Genomic DNA, 24,528 nt, shown 5'->3' on the forward strand with positions numbered 1-24,528 from the left:
AGTAATATAGCGAACTCTACTTTTATTTTGCTGTGCTTTTGAATAACTTTCGTTTATTATTCCTTCTATCCTGGCATGGCCGAATGTGTTAAGGGGTTCGACTCGTAATCCGAGCGTCGCGGGTTCAACTCCCGCTTGTACTAAACATGCTCGCCCTTTCAGCCGTGTGGACGGTATAATGTAACGGTCAATCCCACTATTCGTTAGTAAAAGAGTAGCCCAAGAGTTGGCGGTGGATGGTGATGACTAGCTGCATTTCTTCTAGTCTTAGACTGCTAAATTAGGGACGACTAACGCAGATAGCCCTCGAGTAGCTTTGCGCGAAACCCCCAGTGGCTCAGCGGTATGTCTGCGGACTTACAACGCTAAAAACTGGGTTTCGATACCTGTGGTGGGCAGAGCACAGATAGCCCATTGTGTAGCTTTGTGCTTAATTCAAAACAAAAAAATTCAAAAATAAGAAAATAAAAATTCATTCTATCATTTAGTTAAACAATGTTATTTCATTTTCTGTCTAAAGTATGTTAATTTGGAGTATGTATGCATTATAATATAAAACTGACACAGGCGTTCCGTAGTGATGCAAGTACATATATTAATGTTTTAAATGATTATATAGGTTTATGGTAATAGCTAGTCACATACGACGTAATCTTGTGTTCTAAAACTCTGAATAAAAAACATTCCTTGATTTAAAAAACGAGTTAGTTAACGAGATATAGTTATAAAAAATTAGTGCTAATTCTTATTCGATATTGTTCTTTATATTGAAAAGTGATTTAACTTTTGAACATTATGTCATTCTCTGATGAATTAGGTTTTTCTTCTGTTTTTCTGAATTTCTTTTATATTTATTATATAAACGAAATTATTAACTTTCAGATTTATTTTGTATTATCTATTTTTTTATTTTTGAAAGTGCTAAGATTCATATTCCAGTATTATCAACACTGATGGATATAATATTATGCACAATATTACCGCTAATGACCACAAAATGTTGCTTTTGAAGATGATAAGGTGAAATATGAGCCTCTAAAATATTCAACACTCAATACAAATTGATAAAGGTCACAATTACAGAATTGAAGATAGAAGAACAACTGTACACTTCTCGAATATTTCATTTGTTACAATAACATAAGTAAATTTATTATAGTTCACAAAGGTAAATAAAAAATTTGTGACATGTATAAGTGTCTTTGTTTGCCTCAGTTCAAAACGGATGTAGTTTCAAAGTATTAAAGGTTTTAAGTAATAAGTATATAAGAGATCAGAAAGTTAGAAATATCCTTGCTAAGATATTAGCAAGTGAATATGCTTCAGACAACTTTATGGATCATCTATAGCCATCATAATATGCTTATTACTCTCATCATTTGCATGCAGGAGAACAGCATTATTTACAACTTGTCTTCAAAATATAATCTGAAACTTTCTGCTAAGGGTATCCTTGTTAGGTAAAGTTTTCTCTTTTAACTATATGTGCAGTACAGTTCAAATTACCTCATGTTGTAACACCACAAGAAAAGTTATCTTCACAGGCGAGTTGAAATGTGAGACATTTCCTGGTGACCTCTGAGTGTTGTATCATCAGAGTTGTGGAGAATCTTATGTCCTGGAAACTTTAGATTTACTAACTGCATTCTAATTTGAGTTCCACGCCTGTGCAGATCAAGACAATGGTGTAGTGCTTTGAAATGTATCTTTAGTTATTCAGTTATTCATACATATGCCAGCAGTTACGTACTTTCATGCTAGATTGCTCTTACACCTGCTGAACATTAAGCGGTATATTTAAAATGTCTATCAATCTTAGTTACTGAATAATCGAATCTATCATTGCTTCAGTCTTACAAGATCTGAAGACATTCCATCCCATCTCATTAATCATATATACAATAAACTCTACGTGTTACATACAGTAATAAGCAAATGGATTGTCAACAGCAACTTCAAATGTGAAATAAAATGCCATTATATGATCCACATATATCCTACATCCCTTGTTATACAAGTTGCTTAATACAAATTCCACCAAGTGCTCAAATATAGCTTGCACTTTATGTAATTTAATGCCATGATAAAAGATTCATACAATCTTCTCCAAGTGATGAAGGCAGTTTAAGCATTGCTTTCTTCACCTAATTCCCAACTTCAAAAGCTATATCTAGTGTATTAAACCAGTATCATCATTCTAATGGATCTAGACATTATTCTGAACATAACAAAAAGAAATCAATTAATGAGCTTTACCATAGTAATGTATTTAAAAGTTCATATATAATTTTGTTTTTTTAATATTTCCAGCCATGTCCACGTACTCTTTGAAGGTGGTATTCTCTATGAATAAGGATATTACCAATATCATTACAAGCTGTATCTGCAGTGGATCATTGATGTACTGTCATAATGAATCATGAGCTAGTAGTCAACTTATTTGGGTTGGTCAGTAGGCATCCCAGAGGGTGTGTCCAGTGGATCATAAATCTTCTCTACCTTGACCCTTTTGGTCAACAGGAGGTCGAGTGTATTTCTGCTAATGTTTCTGATGATCAGTTGCTTCCTGTGACATTTGTCTGGGCTTTTGTTGTGACTGTAACAAGAGATGTCAAAAGGGGTCTTGAGACTGAAAATTCTATCTCCCTCTTCTGAGTGCATAAGAGGCTCTCTAATGCTCTCATGTGCTGGTTGCTGGCACAAGAGTGTTATATCTTGAGGAAAGAGTGACATCTGGTCTGTTGGTTCTGCTGCTGCCGCAAGTTGGTCAGTCTTCTCAATGGACTTGACACCAGTGTGGCCTGGGACATACACAAAAGTGGAATATTTATCATGGAGATAAGGCTCAGCCTCTCTCCACCCATCTGGTAGCCAGCCACACTGGATTCTCTGCAACACTGCTATGGAGTCGGTGGCAAACACAACTGTGGTGACATCAGGGGATTCTCGGACAAGCCATCCAAGAGCTTGCTTGACAGCCTCAAGTTCCATCCTGGTGCTACTTGTGTACAGGGTGCATGCTCTAGATTTCTCAGTTATGGGTGTGCCATCCAGAAACGCAGCAAATCCCCAACCTGCTCTCATGATTTCTGGTGTGGATGAGCCATCTGTTGCAATGATAAGATTTCCCTTCCAGCCAAGTTCCTGGAACATCTCCTGGCATGCCACATCCACTGCACCTTGAAGCCACTCTCTACAATCTCTGTTGAACTTGACAATCACTGCAGGTTGGTATAGCCATTCCTCTTCCGCAGACCAAAACCATGGAGGTTGGTTGGAAAGGGAATATGAATTGCAGATCTTCTTGCAAGCCAGTGCAGCTACTTCAAGCCACGACTTCCTCTTTAGATGAGACCTATGTGCTACTTCAAGTCCTGTGTGACGTAGAGAACGTCTTTATTGGTTGGATGGTTCAGCAGTGAAATAGTACTTCCTTGTAAGGATGTGAAGTCCATGCATTGAATTTTGCCAAGCCTTGGCAAACAGTATGGCTCTTTGTGATGGTTGTCTGTCCTTAATAGTTGGGGATCCAGTGAGATGATGGAGTACTTGCATTGGAGTTTATTTGGTGTAACCTGTGATGATCCTGAGACAAGCATTCTGCAGTCTTTCTAACCTTCCAAATTGGTTGTCACTGAGTTGTGCCAGGTGCCGTGCATAATCAACTACCGAAAGCACAAGACTTCTGTACAGCATGTTCAAGTAACATTCCTCAGCATGCCTACCTGCTGCAGCACGAATGGCATTCACTCCTTTTGTGGCCCTGACAATGAGCTCATCCACATGCTTGGAGAAGTTCAGTTGCCTGTCAAACACGATGCCCAGATAGCATAATGAGCCCTCCTGTGTAATTTCTGTGCCTCTAAAGGTTGAAATTGGAATATCTAATGTGTCAGCACGGTTGTTGAGAGTAATGAACTGTGCTTTGGCCTTCTATGGAAAAATCAGCATGCCATTATCTTTACACTAGTCTCTTATGTGGTCCAGCCTGGGTTGAATCCTAATTGTGGGCCCGGCATGGCCAAGCGTGTTAAGGCGTGCGACTCGTAATCTGAGGGTCGCGGGTTCGCATCCCCGTCGTGCCAAACATGCTCGCTCTTTCAGCCGTGGGGGCGTTATAATGTGACTGTCAATCTCACTATTCGTTGGTAAAGGAGTAGCCCAAGAGTTGGCGGTGGGTAGTGATGACTAGCTGCCTTCCATCTAGTCTTACACTGCTAAATTAGGGACGGCTCGGTGCAGTGGGCTAACAACCAACTCACTTAAATACTTGTTGAAGAATCCGCAAGCGATTGCGGCCCTATGTTCCTAGATGGAATCTAATGGTGATAACTAACTAACTAACTGATTAATAACCTAACATCTGAATGCAACGCCTCCTACAATTCCGTACTCGTTAATACTCTTGTCCCGAAGATATGTGTCCGACAACAATCACTTACAAATTTTCTTTCTTATCCTGGAGATGACCTAGGAAGGTCGAAACGTTGTTCTCTGCTTATCAATAAAAGCCGTTCTGAGATACATTTTTATTTCAAGTGGGTTTCTCGTCATCAAGAATTTGCATGGAATATTTTGAAGCTAGCACTCAACAGATAAGTAACTTGAAACCTAAAATTTGGAAACGCTATGTTGATGACAACTCGTTTATTTGGTCTTTCGGATTATCATCGCTTCAGGATTTATTCCATCACTTTGTATAAACCCATACATATAAGACTGTCCAGTTTCTAAATAGCCTTGTTCACCAACATGATTATCATCTTATTGCTATTGCCGACACTAACAGATACTTACACTATAGTATCAATAATTCAAAAGCTGTTAATCGAAAAATTACATTAAACACGTTTGATAGAACCAGAAGGGGCTTGGTGTTTAGGACGTTGGGCTGTCATTCTTCGTGAGTTCGAATCCCCGTCACAAAGAATATGTTCGCCCTATCAGCTGTGATTGCGTTATAACGTGACGGTCAGTCCTACCATTCATTAGTAAAAAGAGTAGCTCTAAAGCTGGCGGTAGATGGTGTAAACTAGTTTTTTCTCTTTAATTGATCACTGCTAAATTAGGAAAGGGTAGTGCAAATAGCTGTGTGTAGTTTTGCGTAAAATTCAAAATTAACCAAACCAGAGCCAGAAAAATTTGCGACGACAGTCATGTTGAAAGAACTAACTTTTCTAAAGAAAGCTTTCAGAAACAACGGATGCTCTTTCAGTTATATATCAAGTACCAAGAACAAGATTTCACGATACAAAAATATAAGGCTCAAGCTCATTGGTCATTCTTTTACTCTACAAAGCTTCAAAACGATCTAATGGAAATATTTCTTTTGAAAAAAAATAAACTGAAGAAAGCATCAGTATAGTAGCCGAAATGTCGTCCCTTTTACTTTCAAGAAAAAAGTGTCCTCTAGTGGTAAAGTGATAAATCTTAAGCGTTATAACGCGAAAAGTATAGTTTTGAGACCTGTGTTGAATCTCGTAGAGATTGTTATTTGTGTAATTTTGTGCTCAATTACAATCACAAATAAACAACAGCTAGTTGCAACCCATTAAAAATTTTAAACCTATGATTTTAGAAAGGACCATGTGATAACGCCAATGTGCAGGCCTAGCGTATTTAATTTCAAATTCAAGATTTTAAGATAAAATTAATTTAACATTTATTTATTTCTGTTGCGAGCATGCACGCCCTGGGACTTCTGATATGAACAGAGTTCAAATTTATGTTGTTGTGTGCGTAGAGTGGAAATTGACAGAGTGATATTAACAATAACAAGGTGAATAATATGTTTTGATAGTACTAGTAAATGGGGTTAGAAAGGAAGTGTTTGCTGTTGTTTTTTCAGCTTGCAAAGTTGAAACAAAGTAACGTTACCAGTATGTGCAGCCGAAATTGAAAACTGGTCTAAAAACAGAATTAGTAAATACTTTCAAAGTTGGAAATTAACTGGTAGATGCAAACAAATACACGAAAAATGTACCACTTTAATAATAGTGTTTTATTATTATATTTATAAACTAGATTCCTTATCTACATCGATAGTATTTAATAAGCAGTAATCTATGTTTATGTGTAAGATATTTACACAGAAGCTTAGACTAACTTCAGTTGCGTTTAATATGCAGTCCTGGGTTATAAAAAAATTAGGCCGAGGTATTCCCACTTAAAAAAAAAGGTGTGTGTACATTTTATCATAACTTTTCAAAAACTCATTGATTAATCTTTTAAAGTTAGGCTGTTATAAAGTATTAGCTTCTAGTTTTGTAGACATCAACTCATTCCTCAACCAAAAGAAACTGACAGCTGGCCTGTCTTTGTTTTATTTTTTATATGTTAAACATAACTTTTGGTATTTTATCATAATACCTTCATATTATAGTACAAAGAAACTGTAGGGTTTTTTTTTCTAATCAGTATCCTGAATAATAAACTTCAATAACATTACTTCTTACTTTTTCTATAGAGGGGGAAAAAAAAGGCTTAATTTATATTTGTAAAATAGGGGCAACCTTTTTTGGAATTACTGTAGTACACCTCTTCTAATCTCTTTTTCCCAAAGCAGCTATTGGTTCTTCAAGATTAACCTTGTGCACTTAATGTTGAGAAAATATAAACACACAACTTGTTTTTTGGGAGATTATTGATTTTTTATTTAAACTCCTATCAGTGTTAACTGCTGGGCTCCCCCACTAGTACTACTGACACTTGACTACTGGACAGAACACTTGAGGCGACTGAAACAATCAAAACATTATATACAAATTAAACCCTTCAACTTCATGTAACTGTTGAACAGCATCTCAGTATAAATTAAACCGATAAACCACAGCAGGTCATCAGATAAACTATTCCACAAGTTGATAACAAATTGAATGTAATTATATTGAAAAATATGTTTGCACAGCATACAACTTTGAAAGATTAAATTTTTTTATCCCTGGTATTGAAAGTGATACTTTCAACCTTAGATAGATCTTGGGTGCTTTAATTTGTTAATAGCCTCCTCATTCACTCATTTAGGACAAGACTTAGAGTTTGAATACAATGTTTCAGATAAAATACTTCAAATTTAATCAGTTTATATGTAAAAAAGTTTCACCAGTTTCATTAATAATTCATAAATCACATTAATACAAAATTGTGATTATGTTGTGCATGCATATTTGGTTACTACTAATTGGAAGATGCATACAGAACTTTTGGCTATTCATAGATTGACATTGGTTAAGCATTTTTAAAATATTAAAGTAACTCTGTGCTTTTATTATTATATATTAAAGTTTCCACTTACAACCTTGTTTAATCATTCTTTAGTAAATTAATCCATGACAATAATAATTTTTAAACTTGGAAAGTGTCACCCATAATTTTTTTATTTATCCAGCAAAAACTAGTCCTGGTTTTCAAGTCTTCCTTATGGCTCATATTATTGAGGCCAAGTATTTAATTCTATAATCCACTTTTGGACTTTATGAGCATATTGGTTTCATTAGTCATGAATGCTACCATTAACCTTTTCACCTTAGTATGATCCAAAAAATGTATTTCTTATTTAATTTTTTTTAAGTGTCTATATAGACCAAACGAAACACAAAATATTTTAAACTAGTTTGATATCAGTTTTATTACATGAAAAAAAACCAGCATATAATAAAGATTTTATTGTAAACCTGAAATGTCTCACAAAATATAAGAAAAGTGTAATGAAAATAATATATCTAGGTATAATTGCATGAAATACCTTATATATGCAGAAAACAATTACACAACTGTAAAAAAAATAAGGAAAAAAACAACCTGTCAGAAAAATATATAAAGTCTTTAATATATTCATCTAGATGTTGTAGTGTGACAGGTTTGAAAACAAGGTGTGACACATAGTAATAAATCACACTTGGGACAAAAATACCTGCTTTATTGTCAGATTCTTTTTCCCATTAGCATCTCTTTTCCCTAACAAAAACAGGTCACATAATACCTGTGTGTGCTGCTATTGATTGGTGAAATATGGTATTTTTGTGAAAATGAAATTTCAGTCTCACATCAAATGCACTTGGGTGAAAATATTTAGGTTACAGGCATCCCTACTTAGCAAAGTATAATAAAATTATTTATAAGACCACTTGGTCCAAGTGTACTCGAGGTAACCACAGAAAGGTAATTAAGAAAACTACAAAACCCTTCAGACCATTTCATTCCATATTAACTTGCATGTGAAAGTACTGTATTTATAAACAACACGAATATGTATGGTGGTAAGAAAGTCACATAAGAAGTGATTGGGGAAGTACTAGTTAACTGGATTGTTAATGATTGTTGGATGAGAGAAAGCAAAATGTTGTTAGTTGATTTCAGTGAAGCTTGATTCTTGTTGGGGTGTCTGGGTTTTTTCTTATTTACATTACTAGTTATACCTCATCAATATCATTAAAGTTTGCTGATGACGTTAAACTTTTCATTATTTCCAGCTATAATGAGCATGTTTAGGTACTACAGATCAAATTGGGTAAATATTTAGCAAGTAACATTTTATTATAATAAATGCAAAGTAATACATTTGGATAGGCATAAATTACACTCAACAGCATGACTGAAGAAAAGAAGTTTTGCACTGTGGTGGACAAGTAATTCAATCAGTTGGGGGAGTGTTCTGTTACTTATGGTAAAGCTGATAGAACATTAGGATGTATCTACAGGTATATTGTTTGAAGTCAACAGAGATAATTCTGTACATAAAAGTGTACAAGTTACAAGTTAGGCCTTGCTTGTAATACTGTGCACAGTTTCTTATCCTTATCTTAGAAAGGATACTGACTAATTGGAAATGGTTATGTTATTGGAATAGATTGTGGTTTACTCTTGAGAAAAGGTGATATTTCTCTTAAAGGTTCATTAGCTTACAGATTTAATGGGTTACCTACAATTAGCAGCAGTAGAAGCTAGCATTTTATAAGATTTTAAGAGGGGAATTGATGATTTCCTGAAAAATAAAGGGTGGATCTAGATTTTGCTTTTCTCAAAGGGGGGTGTGTGTGCAAAAGGGTGCCCTTAAAAGACCACGTGTTCCCTTGTGTCTTTATGTGTTATTATAACTAACAACAAAACTATGTATTGCAGACTGTACTAGCAATACCAAACTTTTGGTAATGTGCTACTGAGGTGCCTATTTAAGCATTTTTTGTATTATAACAATTTTGAATTATTTGCCACGAAAAGTTTTAACATTATATGTTTTTAAATCTTAGATGTCACTGCTTGATACCAAAGCACATGAAGCACTGTCTAGACATGTAGAAGTCCTCACCACTCAAGGAGGAAAGCAGCTAAATGAAGGGGAACTCAAAAAGTTGAAAAAGCTTTGCAAGTACATGAAGTTAATGCAATAATAATAATAATACAATAATAAAGTTTTGACCAGCATAACATTAAGAATGCATACTGAATCTGTTTTGCTTATTGGTGTCATTTTTGAGAATTTTGTTTAATTGTCATATCAAGTATCGAACGTTTGGAAAAGTATTCAAATGTTTAGGGTTTTGAAGGAACTGCTATATAAAGATTAGTTGCCTAATGTGAGTTAAGTTATTGAAAACACATGAATATCATTGTAACATTTAATACATTGTATAACAAGAATTATTATTAACTTCTGATTGAAACAAACTACATTCATAGGTTATAACTAAAAATTAAACACAGTAATGAGTATAGTCAATATGCTATTCTTATGTTTGCACTTACAAAGACTAGAGTACTTTGTTTCATCAGTTAGGTACCTTTGCTGTTAAGCAGTAATTTCAGTTGTAATCTTAATTGTATACATTTTAGGATATAAGCAGTTTGTTTTACACCTTTATTGTTTGGATAAAAATGTTTTTGTAAAATTTATAGAGATTAATATATTGGAAATAATATTGGTCATGATATCATGCATTTGGTTTCAAGCTTTAACAGTTTTTTTTCCTATGGGTAAAATACCTTTCTTTTTTGCTCTGAGTGACTTTACATATCCAAATTTCATTTTCAGAACCTCAGATGAGTACGTGAAACATACATATTACTTATTGATGACACAGTTGGAAAAACAGCATGCTGAAGTACGCTACAGTACTGTTCTTGTAATCAAAGAATTGTTTAAAAGGTCTCATGTATTTAGGGAGCTTCTTCTGTCAGACTTTCAGACATTCTTGGAACTAGCAGCAGAAACTAATCCTGATGAACAACTCCCTCCACCAAAGGTAAAAGTTAAACTTTTCATATTTGACATGCTTAGAAGTTTGAAATTTTACATACCTGCTATTGGATAGGAAAGAAAAAAATTGTGGGGAAAAGAAGATTAGCTGAAAGTAGTGTCTGAACTTACAGATGTAATTAGTTACACACTGGGAAAGTCTTTTTTTTTACCTTGCTTTGTGACTTAGTTTAACAAGGGTTGTTAGTTGTAGGTTTAAATTATTAGGTAGCAGTATAGGGGCATTTTACTCTTTCTTTATGACAGCATCTGCAGCTGATAATTTATTTTTTGGGAAAGGGGATGAATGAACCAAAAACATACTTAAGGTGTTTATTTGTATCATGTTTTACTACATACAGATGGCAGAAACATACTCTACAAAACTGTTTATGGCTGGCTGTATCATATCTGTGATTCTGGAATCATTATTTATATTCATTCACAGAAAACTTTCACTAAAAATTGTTTCTCTTAATGCATCAATTTGTGATTATAGGCTTATATTTTAAAAATACCCAGAATAATGCTAATATTTCCTTATGACATAACATTTTCTCAAACTGTAACTTGTATAAATTGTATGCCAATCACTATTTTTGCACTAGGTTACAGCTGGTAGAACCTTTATAAATACAGTTGTTTCAAAACTGTGGAAAAGAAGCCATAGGGAATGCTACGATGTCGTTCTTTTATTGGAGACTCTGACATACCAAAAAGTATTACCTTCCCAAGGATTCAAACACATTAAAAATGCCACTACTATCAGTATGTAAACAATAATATCAAAACAAAGTAATTACTTATTTGTTTGTTGAATTGCTTGCAATGCTACTAGAGGACTATCTGCCCTTGCCATTTGTAATTTAGAAGTGAATGACTTAAGAGAAGGCAGCTGGTCAAAACCACCCACCACAAACATTTGGACTACTCTTTATCAATAAAATGTGGAATTGATTATCACATTATAATATGCATGTGGCTGAAATAATGAGCATGTTTGGCACCACGACTCAAAACCTCAACCTCCAGATCATGAGTCAAGTGCCCTTACCATCAGGTCATACCAGACATCAAGAAGGTGATTGTAAGAAGAACAAAATGAGCAACAGTAATCTAGTTGAAAGGAAGTTACTTTCTTTATATATGTATTTATTGGTTCATAGTTTTCACTTTGGATGGATACTCAATGTCATGACAATCTTGAGTCAACAAAATCTGGAAACTCCTGCTTTAAGAAAACATTTACCATTTTTAAACTGTATACTTATTCCTACTTGTTAAGCTGTAATACACCTAGTGACTTACGTGACAGAAAAACAGCTAAATTATTTGCTACTAACAATCAGTAAAGCATAACATAGAATATATTTCTTCAAGACACAACAAAGGTATATTAATATTCCATTGCATATTAATAAGTGTTATTGTCAAACTATATAAAAAATAACCATTTCAGAACCTCTATTTTTATACACCAGAAATTATAACTATGCAGCTAACATTTTAAAACTATGGACCATAAAATTATCAGTTAGCAGAAAAAAAAATGTGCATAATTTATGCAGTAAAATTTTAAGTTGTATGACCCTTACTTAAATTAAAAACAGTTTAAAGTACTTGCATTTAAAAAGTGTCGGTTATTGTAATTCCACCATCAACATCAGTTTAGAGTTTATTTTTATGACAACAAATGAACAAACTTTTAGAGTTCAGAATTTGTTTTTTTGACGGGTTATTAATCAGACTGGCCAACAGGCACTACTTTACAAGCAGTAAATAATAAACTAAATCAAAAGGTATAGAAATGGTAACACTGACCCATATTTTATCAACTGTATAGAAATTCAGATCTCAATTATGCATTCAACTGTACGTTGTGTGGTTATAAGTAAAAAAGCTGCTACCAGTGCATAAACATGAGACTCTTGTTCCCTTTAGAATGTGTTAAATGTTTTTTAATTGATCTAGATACATTCTCACTGCTCACTGTATGTTAATTATTGTCAATAACTTCAAATAGGTTACTGTGATTACTAAGATATGTACTAATTTATTTTCAGCATATTGCCAAAGATTTAAAACTGATGACACTAAAGCTTATACAAGAATGGACCCGAGAGTACAGCGAAGGTTACAAAAAACTTGTCCTTGCCTATAATTACTTGAGACAATGCAAAAAGGTTGGTGTAACATGCATAGTGAATTATATTTAACTCAGTAAGTTGATGGTTTGAATATTTGTACTATTTTGAGTGTTCATCTGACTACAGAATTACCTAGAAAATGTATATCAAATCCAAATAGAAATTGCTAAAACTGAACTAAGTTTCAATCTGTTATGAGTGTGCAAACAAAATTTTTCATGAAGGTACACAAATGGTTTTTAGTGAAATGCAAAAAAAGAAGTTATATTTTTTATTAGTTTCTTAAAGACTTCAGTCTATTTCAGTTAGTTTGCTTAAAGTTTTATTTGTATGAAAATATTATTTGAGTAACCTAATGTCAATGAATTTGAGAAATACTTCAATTGCTGATAAATTAATATTCAACTTTTATTTTCAATTTTTATGATAGCTGATATTACCTAGTCTTACATCTTGTTGGAACTATATACTATTTCAAAGCTCATTTCATCTGCAGTCCCTTCACATTGTTGGTCTAGATATTTGAAGAATTATAAGTATTACACTTCCAGTGCTGTTTTATATGCTGCACTAAATGCATTTTGAAATCAAACTCTCCTCAAATTTTAGTGCATGTAGCTTGAGAATATAGATCTTTTTCAGGATAAAGGACAAAATTAAAGAACTTAAATATTCTTATACTGTTTATCAATATGTTTGTTCTTGGTGTGGATAACATTATCAGGGCTCAACCACATGTTGTTTAGAGCTGTCAAGATAAACATACTAAGGATTTGGGATGGAACTGCATATTAAAACAACTTTGAAAAATTTCTAGTTCAAACAGTTAACAAGATGTAAACTTCAAAGAAACTTTAGGTGATAATAAACTGAAACCAAATGGTTTATCTTTTGTTATGCTCTTAAAATAACAGATTCTTTTGATAAGATTTATGTAAGCTATTCATACAGTGGAATGTGCTCAGTGCCCTGTATCAAAGACTTACTACTTAAATAAATATAATTTTTGTACTTAAGTATTTCAGTTTTAAAGATCTTATAAACTACAATGTTTTTAGTTTAAGTAATGTGACAAATAAATATCTATAATTTTATAGGTTGATTTCAATCATATTGACTCCCAAAATCATGCACAACTTCAGCGAGAAGAGGAACAGAGACAACGTTTAGAAAACATCCAGCAAGAAAAAGTTAATAAAGCCCAGAAGGAAATGCAAGGTACATCTTCTGGGCTGGAAAGGTTTGATCGACATCCCACGAATATATAATTTCCCTCTCATAATGGAAATACTTCACTAAGTGGAGAATAGAGAACTCTTTCAAGATAAAGACAAAAGATTTTAAAAACACATACAAAATCCCAGATACATGGTTTGTTTTCACATATTTTAAACTTCCCATTAGATTTTTTGTGTACCTCCAACATGAACTCCAGTCAGTCAGTATCTTTAAAATTCATAAATTACTGCTGTAACCACTATTTGCTCTGCTTGATGTAAATAATCAATAATATGCTTTATTTAGCTGTATTTAAACATTGGCAATAGCCAGGTTTGTAGTTGTGATTAGTAGAGCTGAATAGGACTTGTTCCTCAAAAGTCATGAAACAAATAAACTTTGTGCTGAAATTCTTTTCAAGAAAAGTCCACAAGAAACAACTTTGCATGAGAAACTGAATAAATGGCCCGTGCAACACTGATTACCAACAGACAACATCATTCACAGTGGATATGCCTCCAGCGGCATAGCAGTATGTCTGAGGACTTACAATGCTGGAATCCGGCTTTCGATACCTCATGGCTGGCGTAGTACAGATAACCCATTGTGTAGCTTTGTGCTTAATTACAAGCACAGTGGATAACATATACGAAGCCTATTTTTCCCAGTAAAAGCTTATGTATCATGTAAAAAAATATTCAGAATTTTACACAAATCTTAAATATGATGTATATCCACGCTATTAAAGACAGATAAATCGCATATGTGAAACTCAGCCTTTAGGATGTTTGTTCACCTTATAACGTTTGCTTAGTAACTGCTCATCAGGCATGTACATCAGGGTGAGACTAGTTTTACCACCTTTCATTCAAATCATTCTATATACATATATAACCCTGGCTTTAGCAGTTTTCAAAGCCAAGTTGTTGTAATAAAATTACTGATAAAGAAAGAAAATCACATAAGAAATGAGAAATAATCATAATAATGTAAGACAGATATAACCTATAATTGGGATGGACAGGAATTTTCTAAAAAGAAAATTATAAATATGTTACTTAAAGATCTTGTTCCTTGGATCTGCTCAGAAATGAAAGCTAACTGATTTATTATTTCATCTTTATTTGAGAATTACATTAAATAAATGTTACACACATTTGATACATGCTCCAACTTATCTTTTAAATGTTAGTATAGAATATGAATGAAACAAGCTAATTTTCTACAATAATTTATTTGCCCTATATATAATATCTTAAATTTTATATTTTGTCCAGTATATATGAAATAAAGTATGCTTCAGCAGCAGCAGTCACTTATTTCATAGTATGTTTATGTGTATTTTATTTATATGCATATTTCAGAACGAGTTTTTAAACTTCAATAATGCTATGATTTACTTTTGAACATCGTTATAATGCCTTGACAAAGATTTGTATGAAAGTTATGAACATATGTTGCTTAAAAAATAATTAAATGATATTTATTACATGACAAAATCATATTTTAAAGTACAGTCTGCAGACTTGGGGAAGAGTAGATGTAATGTTGTGATGGTTTTTGAATATTTTTACTGATAATATTATTATGTATTGTTATTTGGACTAAGTAATATCAGTTAGATTGGTACTCATAGAATTCAGAATTTAGTTGTATTCTTTGTCTTATAATGTTAGATTAGGCTTAGCATAGGTCTTTTATGTGTGACAATACCTGTAATTCCTCTTATTGGAGTATTTTAAATGAGATTAACTATTTTGTTTTTCATCAAAGCATTTCATGTCATGCATATGTTATTGTTAATACATAATTACATTTTCGTTATTATTTATCTTTTATACATGATACTTTTTCATATTAACTTTGTTTGTGTGAAGTGAACTCCTGGATCTAAGATGCAAACACACTTCTTCCAATATTGTACTTATTGCTGTTAGAGTAGGGTTTCTAAATTAGAGCTTAATAACGTTTTTTGCCCTGCACAGTTCGATTAGGTTTAACAAGAGTCTCTTATGTTTGGTCAAGATCCCTTATTGTATCCTCTCATGGATGTTGGTTTTCAGTGGTTGAGATTCGTATTTAGAGCTGAATCAATCAACATAAGTCCTCATACAGGTTTGGGATGTTTCTGGTTTATCACATACTCACCTTGAGTGTACTACCCCAGTTTTGCTGATTGTGGTGGGTGCATTTGTTTGTTGCTCTTTTTCTTCCTCTTCCACTACAACACTATCCTTTGATGTCAAAGGTGTTAGTGTATTTGAGATAGTTTGATTTGTGTAGGATGAATCTGTATACACACACATATGTATGTTATTTCACTCAACTCACATGTGGCCTTACTTACAGATCAGTGGTGGGATATCTGTCTCCAATTGGTTGAAATTGAGATGAAGATGGTATGATCCTCTTTCCCACCCCTTCATGGATCTCAGTTATTGACAGTCGAGTTTTGGAATGTAGTTGACGTATCAATGGTGTAATCTTTCTCCTACCCTCACACGGATATTTGTTCTTGATAGTCAAGTTTTGGACACGGTTGACTTGCTGTGTATGGTCCATTGTGCCCTAGCCACTTTACACCTTGGGGAACATCCCTTATTTTATCCATATTCTGAGATTTAAATTGTAATCTATTATGGTTAGAAACATTATCCAACTGTTTCTTTCCCATTGGGATGTGCTTCTCACATTTTTCTGCTCAGATCTGTCACATTTTTTCCACATCTAGACAAAGACACACCTGGTACAGAAGCAGTGTGGTTTCCCATGTATAATCCTGGTATTAGAGGGTTCCCTCCTTAGGATGTCCTTTGTAAACTTCAGAAGGATGTTTCTGCTTTTTTCTTCACACTGGTACCTTCACTTATTCAGTGAGGAATTCTAACTATATATGTGAGCAGAAGTAAGGTACTTTGTTGAAAGTTATAATTTTCTTACAGTGAAAATGTATTTCCAACAGGTACTTACTTTTGCCTCACACTTTCCACCCTTCTTCCCCACTGTCAATTGGTGCTTACATTTCTATCTAAACTCAAAGTGATAGTTAGGTAGAATAGCATGAGAGAGTCACCTGAATTATGTGAGTGTGTGACACTACTATTGGTAGAGGTTTGTTACATGTGAGTTTTCATGCAATAATCAGTTTAACCATGAATTGAGGGTTACATGGAAGTGAAAGGCTAATGATGTGCAAAAAATATTTTTTGCAAATACAAGGCAGCACTGAGTGAGAATAGCTATGTATGAGAGTGAAATAAGTACTTGTCATAAATAAATTTTCAGTGTAGGAAAATTATAACTTTTGGTAGATATGTTTTTTATATTATTACAGTTCATGAAATTTCACTTCAGTGAGGAGTATGATGATGAAGAACAGAAAACGTAACTTAATACCAAAGTTATGTGCTTGAAAATCAATGTTGATAAGGTACTGATTACCATCAACTACTCCTTTGAAGAAAAGAATTGTTTTTCATGGTGTGTTTAGTGCATGAAAATACTTGATACTATAAAACACATCTTCCTAGAGTATTGTAAACATGCTTATTGGGGTTGAAGTCCAATGAGTGTGAATGTCACTCCTTTAGTTTAGTCTCTTCTTCAAGGAATCTGTCAACTGGCTTAGCATGATAGGAGATGGCATTATTACCATTTATACTGAACTTGGAACCAATTGCACCAGAATATAGCAAATAAAAGGTCATTGGTCCTCATAATTCAAGTCATTAGCTATACCATTTGACAAGATTTATAGGTTTGTATGCCCAACAGAGCATATTTATATTCACACCAAGCTTCTACATGGTAATAAGGTGGGTCTGAAATAAGTTTAAGCCTGTTACCTACATGTAACAGATGAAGCATGCTGCACCCACAAAAGGAATATTGCTCCATATTTGATGCCATCTTCTCACCATTGCAGGCAAGCTGTTTTTTTGTGTAATATAAGGAGACTGCATGCCATTAGGCATCTGACAAATCAATCATCCTTGTAAAATCTGTTTCTGATTATCTATTCATTGAAATGGCACCCATTGATGGCTTCAAACACTTGATTCAGTCATACAGTTTGTACCTAATAATTGTACCAAACCAGATAAAAATCATCTGCTTGTGCCATGGCTAATCGTCAATTCTTCTTATGGATTTCAACAATTGCATATTGATTTAGAAGCTGTTCCACAATTTCAGCTTACGATGCTATGATTGGGTAACTGCCATTTGTCCAGCAGCTCTCCATGAGTTTAACATCCATGTGTCTTTACAGAGATGTAGCCATGGCTCATGAATAATTTTATTTTGAAGTATTTTAACTTTTTTTACACATTTCAAAGTGACAATTAAGGCAAGATTGTATGAAACTATTATATACATAATACAGGTAAAATGATCAATTACTTGCATTTTAAATTACATGTCATCATGTCTGAATTTGATAGATATGAATAGGGGGATGATTCACATTATTTGATAACAGTGATTTGACCCTATCATCATGTAACACCTTTGGTACTGTACAGAAATGAATCAGTTGCAAAAAGTGTTGATTTAAGATACCAGTAAGATACAGTTCTTAAATGTTACATTAATTGCCAACTTCAGGAAGTTATAGAAAGTGCATCTGAGAAAGAAGGAAGTAGGGTCAAAATTCACAAAATATAGAATGCAGAATATGAATACAAGAAATTTATCATTTGGGAAAAAAACAACAAAACAATTGACAGATTTATGAGAAGATTCAGGCATCTTAATACAATTAGAATTCCGATGTACTATTATACAAAAGTTTTCTCTCAAACATTGCTTCATCTTTCTTGCCACAAAATGTCTGAAAGATAGCATACAGGTGAATTAAACATTGATATGTAGTCAAGAATACAACTAATTCAAGCTGAATATGGGTAACTAACTCATTTATTTAGTTCAAAAATTAGGAACAAATTTTATGTTCTGTTTGCGAATTCATGTTTAACTTGTAGAATTTTCCATGTAGAACATTTTACCATACATGTTAAACTGCCCTTTTTTCAAGCACTTAGACAATATCCTGCTGTCCACTTCACCGGTCATCATTGCAACCTTCAGCATCTAAGATATTTCAGTTTTTGTTCTCAGTAGGCACTTGGTCAGCATTTTGTTCACTACATAACTTCACGTTAAGATACTTAGTATCTTCTACTTATAGTACACTTTAGTATATTAACAGCTTTGGTAACTGATTGTCTAGTGTTATTTGAAAAGTACTGTTCATCTTATTGTAAGTAAAAGATTTTTTAAAAATGATTTAAAATGATTACCATATATATATGCTGTTCTAAATGAAACTGTTTTGTACATGAATGTTTCTCCAGTTCGTTAACCACTCCCTTGACTGGGCCTTCTTAACACCCAATAAAAGTGTACTCTTAATGATGAAATCTTAACATAAAACCTGTGTAATTTTTAACACTAGAACCTTGATTATACTTTACAAGTTTGAGCATTTATGTATATTTTTGACTTAATATACTTTGTATTAAATTAGATTATTCTTGCTTCACTTTATAGTTTCCAAATAATACAGTTGAACAATTACATATTGGACCATTTTTAAATCAGCAGGAGTGTGTTGATACACAGAAAAATTACTTTGTTATAGCTCAAATTATGCATTCAATTGAAAAAGACTGGCAAATATGTCTGTACCCTGTTTTAATATTTCAAACTTTTAAATTGGGGAGCTCCAGCATCCTAATACAGAAACTTGTTTAACTGTTTCTGTTAATCTGTCAGATTGGATGCAAAAATTAATATTCTTACATGTATTGAAACATTTATGCTGTTATGGGTCAAAGACAAGGGATCTACATCATTTTTACACTGACAAAGATGTGAAATTTTTCCCTGAAAGTGACAGAAAAATGTGTTTAAATACTTCTGTTAGTCTATCAGGGCAGACAGCCAAAAGCCAGAGTGTATTTCATTTTTCTGTTGGTATGAACCAAGTGCCAGAGATTTATAGCACTGATAGGAAGACATTTAATGTTTCTTTTACTCTGTTAGATCAGTCACAAGAAATTTTCATGATACTTCCATTTTTAGGAATGTGGTTTCATTCCTGTTCTTTTAGACCATACACTGTAGGTGTTTGCACATTAGAAACTTTTTCAGCTGACTGTTACTCTGCCAGGTTTTTTATCTAGGCCTGAAATAACACCATTAAAAAAGACTATTTTTACAAAATTATTAAATGCTAGTTTTTCAAAAAATTGGGTATATGTAGTTATTTATAAAAGCTTTCCTTATTAAAGTATGACTCAAATATGTAACTTAAAAAAATTCTGATAATGACTTAAACGTTTTCAGGAAATTAAAATACTTACCATGAAGTTATTGCTATTTTCATGAAGTGGGGTTCATATCTCTAAACAAAACTTATCTTCCTAACTTTAATATTTAACGTGTAATATTTTTTGTTGTTTTAGACCAGGATCCAGTATCTACAGCATCTTTATATTGTTAAAAAAACATGTATTTTTATTGTTTGGGGCCATAAGAGATCTGTAGATCTTACATACTTAGAAAAACATGTATAATATTTTTTGTTGTTTCAGACCAGGCTGCGGAGATTCACAGTATTGTTACACAATTAGAAACATGTTTTCAGCTTTTACTCCCTCCATCAGATACACTTTTCACCTCAGCAGACTTTGAAAAGTCAGTTATGCAGTCTTTGAGATCAGATAATATAGATGATCCAGGTGCCAGATGTAGCACCAGTTTTGCTGTATGTGAGGCTCCTGAAGTTGTATATTGTAAAAATAAAGATTCATCAAAGTCCAAGGATATAATAAAAAATAATCAGCTGTTACCCTTATCAGAAATTGATATTCAAAACAGCAAAACAGTTGCTATGACAAACCAATATAAACCAACTCAGCAACAAAGAGAAAAAAATACTTCACCTTCTAAAGATGATGAAGAAGATATTAATGTGCTTAGAGAACTTTTTTCTGAGGAAGATTCTCTTCGAAATCATGGTTTAAGAGATAAGATGTATAAAATACATATTGAAATTCCGAAAGGTAAGTATATTAAAAATATAATTTATATTTTTTTAAATTTTCATTAACTGCAGAATAAATGAGTTGTGATGTCATGAATAGATGTTTGATTCTATATTTAACAAGGTAATAATTGTAAACAATTATATTTAAATTATACCAATTTTTGTTTCAAGATATGTAAATCCTGAAAATATTCAATTAACTTCTTTTGTACTTAGTTAAATGTATAAAATCATCTACTATTTAAACTCATTAATATGCATAATAACAATAGCCAGTATGTGAAGATTTAAACAATGAATATTTTATATATATCAACATACAGTGCCATACAAAAGTATTCATTCCTACCAATAATGTCATATTTTGATGAATTTAAAAAATAATGAAGCTTTGCAAATCTTTCAAAGTTGATGTTGGCTTCACAGTGGCGTATCTAACCTCTTTGCTGCTTGTTCTGCTGTGTAGTTTGGAAGGGCAGTATGAAGCACAGTCCACTTTTTAATGAGGCACTTCATCATACTGAAAGGGATAATCAGTGACTTTTCTGGTAACCTCATGATCTTTGCTTTTTTAACAACTTTATTTCTGATTTGTTTGAAAAGCAATTTGTTCTTCAAGGTTGGTTTGTCATGTCACTATGTGTTTTATGGCTTCACCAGATACATTTACTCTAAAGTTGAGTTAAACTACTTTGATTACGCCCAAACAGAGACCATTCTGCTAATTTTGTGACCTTTCAGACCAATATTTTGAACCTGAACTGATTTAGGGTGGCCATGGCAAGAGAGTTGAATACTTATGTAATTCTGAATATTCTAAGTTTCTTTGAAAGCCCCACTTACATGATATCAGTGTTTTTTTTTTTAGTTTTTACAGTCAGTTCAGAATGGATTGTTTTGATTCTAAATAAAAAGTTTCATTTGAAAATTTCATAATTACAAGTTCAGGCAGCAACAAAATGTGTAAACATTGTAGGGTGGTGAATACTTTTGCAAAGCATTGTAACTTTGGTGTTACTGAAAAAAGTCATATCATACAAAAGTTCAGATGGTACATTTTTCTGTTAATGGACTTTGAAATATTTTAAAATATTTTTTGATGTTAGAAAAATATTTATATATTTGTGTTGTTGTATAGTTAAAATAAACTAAGTAAAATTAATAGGGTGTAAAAAGTTAATTCTAGTTTAAATATGGCCAGTTTTGTGCGTAACTTGATCATGGATTGAATTCGAGTTGGGAAATTGTGTGCATGGCTGGATGTAATCTTTAGATATATGCAGTTTTGGGAGGAAAGTTTGGTACATTTCAGCTTTCTGTCTGAATTTAATACACACGTTTTTTGTCTCTCAGCCTATTAAATTGTAATGGGAAAACTAAATCTCAGCTGGGCATTAAAGCCAATGTGAAGAAAAACCAAGTGCTAAATGTAGATGAAAAGTTAAAGAACTACTTAATTCTTGAAGTCACAGCTTTTAAATGTGTACGAATCTAAAATCTATGAATCTTTTTCCAAACCTGAAGTTGTGTAAACCTTTTCTGCATGATGTGCTATATTAATAATCTAACTGTGCTTATAAGAGCTTTTGGCTCCTAGGTTTCGGTACCCATGGTGGATAGAGCACAGATAGCCCATTGTTTAGTTTTTTGCTTAATTACAGTCAAACAGAAAGTTTTTGTAACTCATAAATTATCAGTTGTGTCAGTGCTTAAAAGTATATGAAAGTGTTTGTTTTAATTTAATAAATAATATGTTATAAACCATCATTAGATGGAGGAGTGGCTGTGAAAGAAAATGAAAATAATTCTGCTGTTTTGGAAAATATTCGTGACTTGCATTGTCAGATAATAAAGTTTCTTCCTGTTACACTCAAGTGGATCCAGGTAAGATTAATACAATTAGCTTCATAGCAATATTTAACTCTTCTTCCAAATCAAGCTGAAGCACAGGAATCATTTCATTTATATGTACTATAGAAAGAGAATTATGTATTCTCCATTTTGTTCAAGTATGTAGAATACAGAGTACAGAAATAATATAAAATTAATTTGGATATGAGATTTTTTGTTAGTTTATAATGTAATTAATGAAAATGTAAATTCAAAAGTTGTTTTTCTTTTTTTTTCTCCAAATTCAATTTTATTTTCAAGTAATTTTTAAAACTTTGTAGGAGTTCCTTTGAACAAAAAAGTGATTCTAAATTCTTAAATTCTAATTCTTAATTCTTAAAACATATCTACCAAAACTTTTGGGATGAGGTAAAAGTTTTCAATTAATCTTTTCAATTTAAATTTTTATTATTATTTGGAAAATCTTAAGTGATATGAATTTCTGTTTCCCCTTTCAGATTTTTACAAAAGGTAGCAACTGTACAGATTCACTGAAGAAAGCCATTGATCTAAAACTATTATTACAAGCTTCAATTGAAAAATATGATGAGTTAAAGATTGAAAAAGAACCTGAGAAAGGTACATTTTATTTGGCTAAAAGCTTTTAAACACTAATTGCTAATTCTGACATTCAGTCTCAACTTTATAATGATGTTAACAATCAATATACAATAGTTTACTCTTTATGAACTGTTAAGTAATACAGTAGTTTGTTCAAATGATAAAATCTACATACAGGCAATCTTTGCAGTGTATATTGTCTTTTGACATCCATAACACCTGCTGAAACTGAATACTTATGATAAAATTTCGTTGTTCACTAATTTTAGTATTAATACAACTACTGATATGATGTTCCACCATCTTATGTTTTCTACATTAAGAACATTTGCTCATTGTGTTTATTCTTCACTGTGGTAAATAACTTGTAGATTCAATGTAATTGGTATTTTTTTGGGGGTGGGGAGTGCATTGGTATTTTTGGGAGTGTTCTGTCATCTTTTACTACTGCATTAGAACATTATTTAACATTATATATTTTTCAGTGTTTTATATTAATCAAATAATTTTTTTACAGAAGAAAGTTATATTTACATTTTAGAAAGTAAAGATGATAGTGATGAAGATGAAGATTTTGAAGAGGTGGAAGAAAAAGAAGGATATGAGCCTGTTATTCCTCCTCATATGAGGAGTGAATATGGTAATTGTTATGTTTGTGTAATGATAGATACCTTCAACGTATATTTTTTATTTAAAGAGTTGTATTAAATATGTATTGAGATATTTTTAGCATAAACAAGTTAATTAACTTAACTAAAATTAAGCTTTATTAACCCTTTCACTTTAAGTAACTTTTCCAAATTTTGTTCCAAAAATAAATCTTGTGATGGAATTGTTTAAAACTTGACAGAAACTTTCCTAAAGACATGTAGTTTCAGAAAAATGAAGTGTTTAATTTTTATTTTTATTCTATTTCTACTAAAAAGTGTTATTTATTATAGTTATTTGCACTTATATTTTGAATAGTTCAAGTGCAAGATGTTTTTATATTTAGTATAGAAATTACTTTTTTGTATAGTTTTCAAATTTCATTTACATAACCTCTAGAACATCTGAATTTTTTTTTAAGTAAATGTTTATATTTTCATTTTCTCTGTTGTTTTGCTAACTGTAGCTGTTATTTTCAATGTACAGTGCAATAAAATGTTTCAACTGAAGAAATAGAAATATGTACACAAACCATTAAACTTTTTGTCAAATAGTCTTGAAATATCTTCTTTCAATTATATTCATAATTTCAGGTATTTATCATTTCACTTTTATTTTTTTATTTTCCTTTAATGTTCTTTATGATTTATTATTTTTTTCAACACATGCCAGCTAGTGCTCTGAGGCAAATTACAGTATCCTTGGTAAAATGTTTTTGCATTTGTAGAGTTACTTAATCCTTGCAAACTGTAGCAAAGCTCATGTTATATTAAAAAATG

General features: G+C 32.3%; 1 protein-coding gene across 1 annotated transcript in view; it reads left to right on the forward strand.

Moving 5' to 3' along the window:
* Positions 1-5,407: 5,407 nt before the first annotated feature.
* The window catches only part of LOC143253892 (UV-stimulated scaffold protein A-like), a 37,318-nt gene continuing 18,197 nt past the window's right edge, over positions 5,408-24,528 (forward strand). Inside the window, 9 exon segments of the mRNA XM_076508443.1 lie at positions 5,408-5,779; positions 9,249-9,367; positions 10,031-10,241; positions 12,298-12,417; positions 13,479-13,599; positions 20,196-20,666; positions 22,422-22,534; positions 22,999-23,119; positions 23,643-23,741. Coding sequence (XP_076364558.1) covers positions 9,249-9,367; positions 10,031-10,241; positions 12,298-12,417; positions 13,479-13,599; positions 20,196-20,666; positions 22,422-22,534; positions 22,999-23,119; positions 23,643-23,741 — 1,375 coding nt within the window. The 5' untranslated portion in view covers positions 5,408-5,779.

This window comes from Tachypleus tridentatus, chromosome 1 (assembly GCF_004210375.1).
Source record: "Tachypleus tridentatus isolate NWPU-2018 chromosome 1, ASM421037v1, whole genome shotgun sequence".
Classification (NCBI taxonomy): domain Eukaryota; kingdom Metazoa; phylum Arthropoda; class Merostomata; order Xiphosura; family Limulidae; genus Tachypleus; species Tachypleus tridentatus.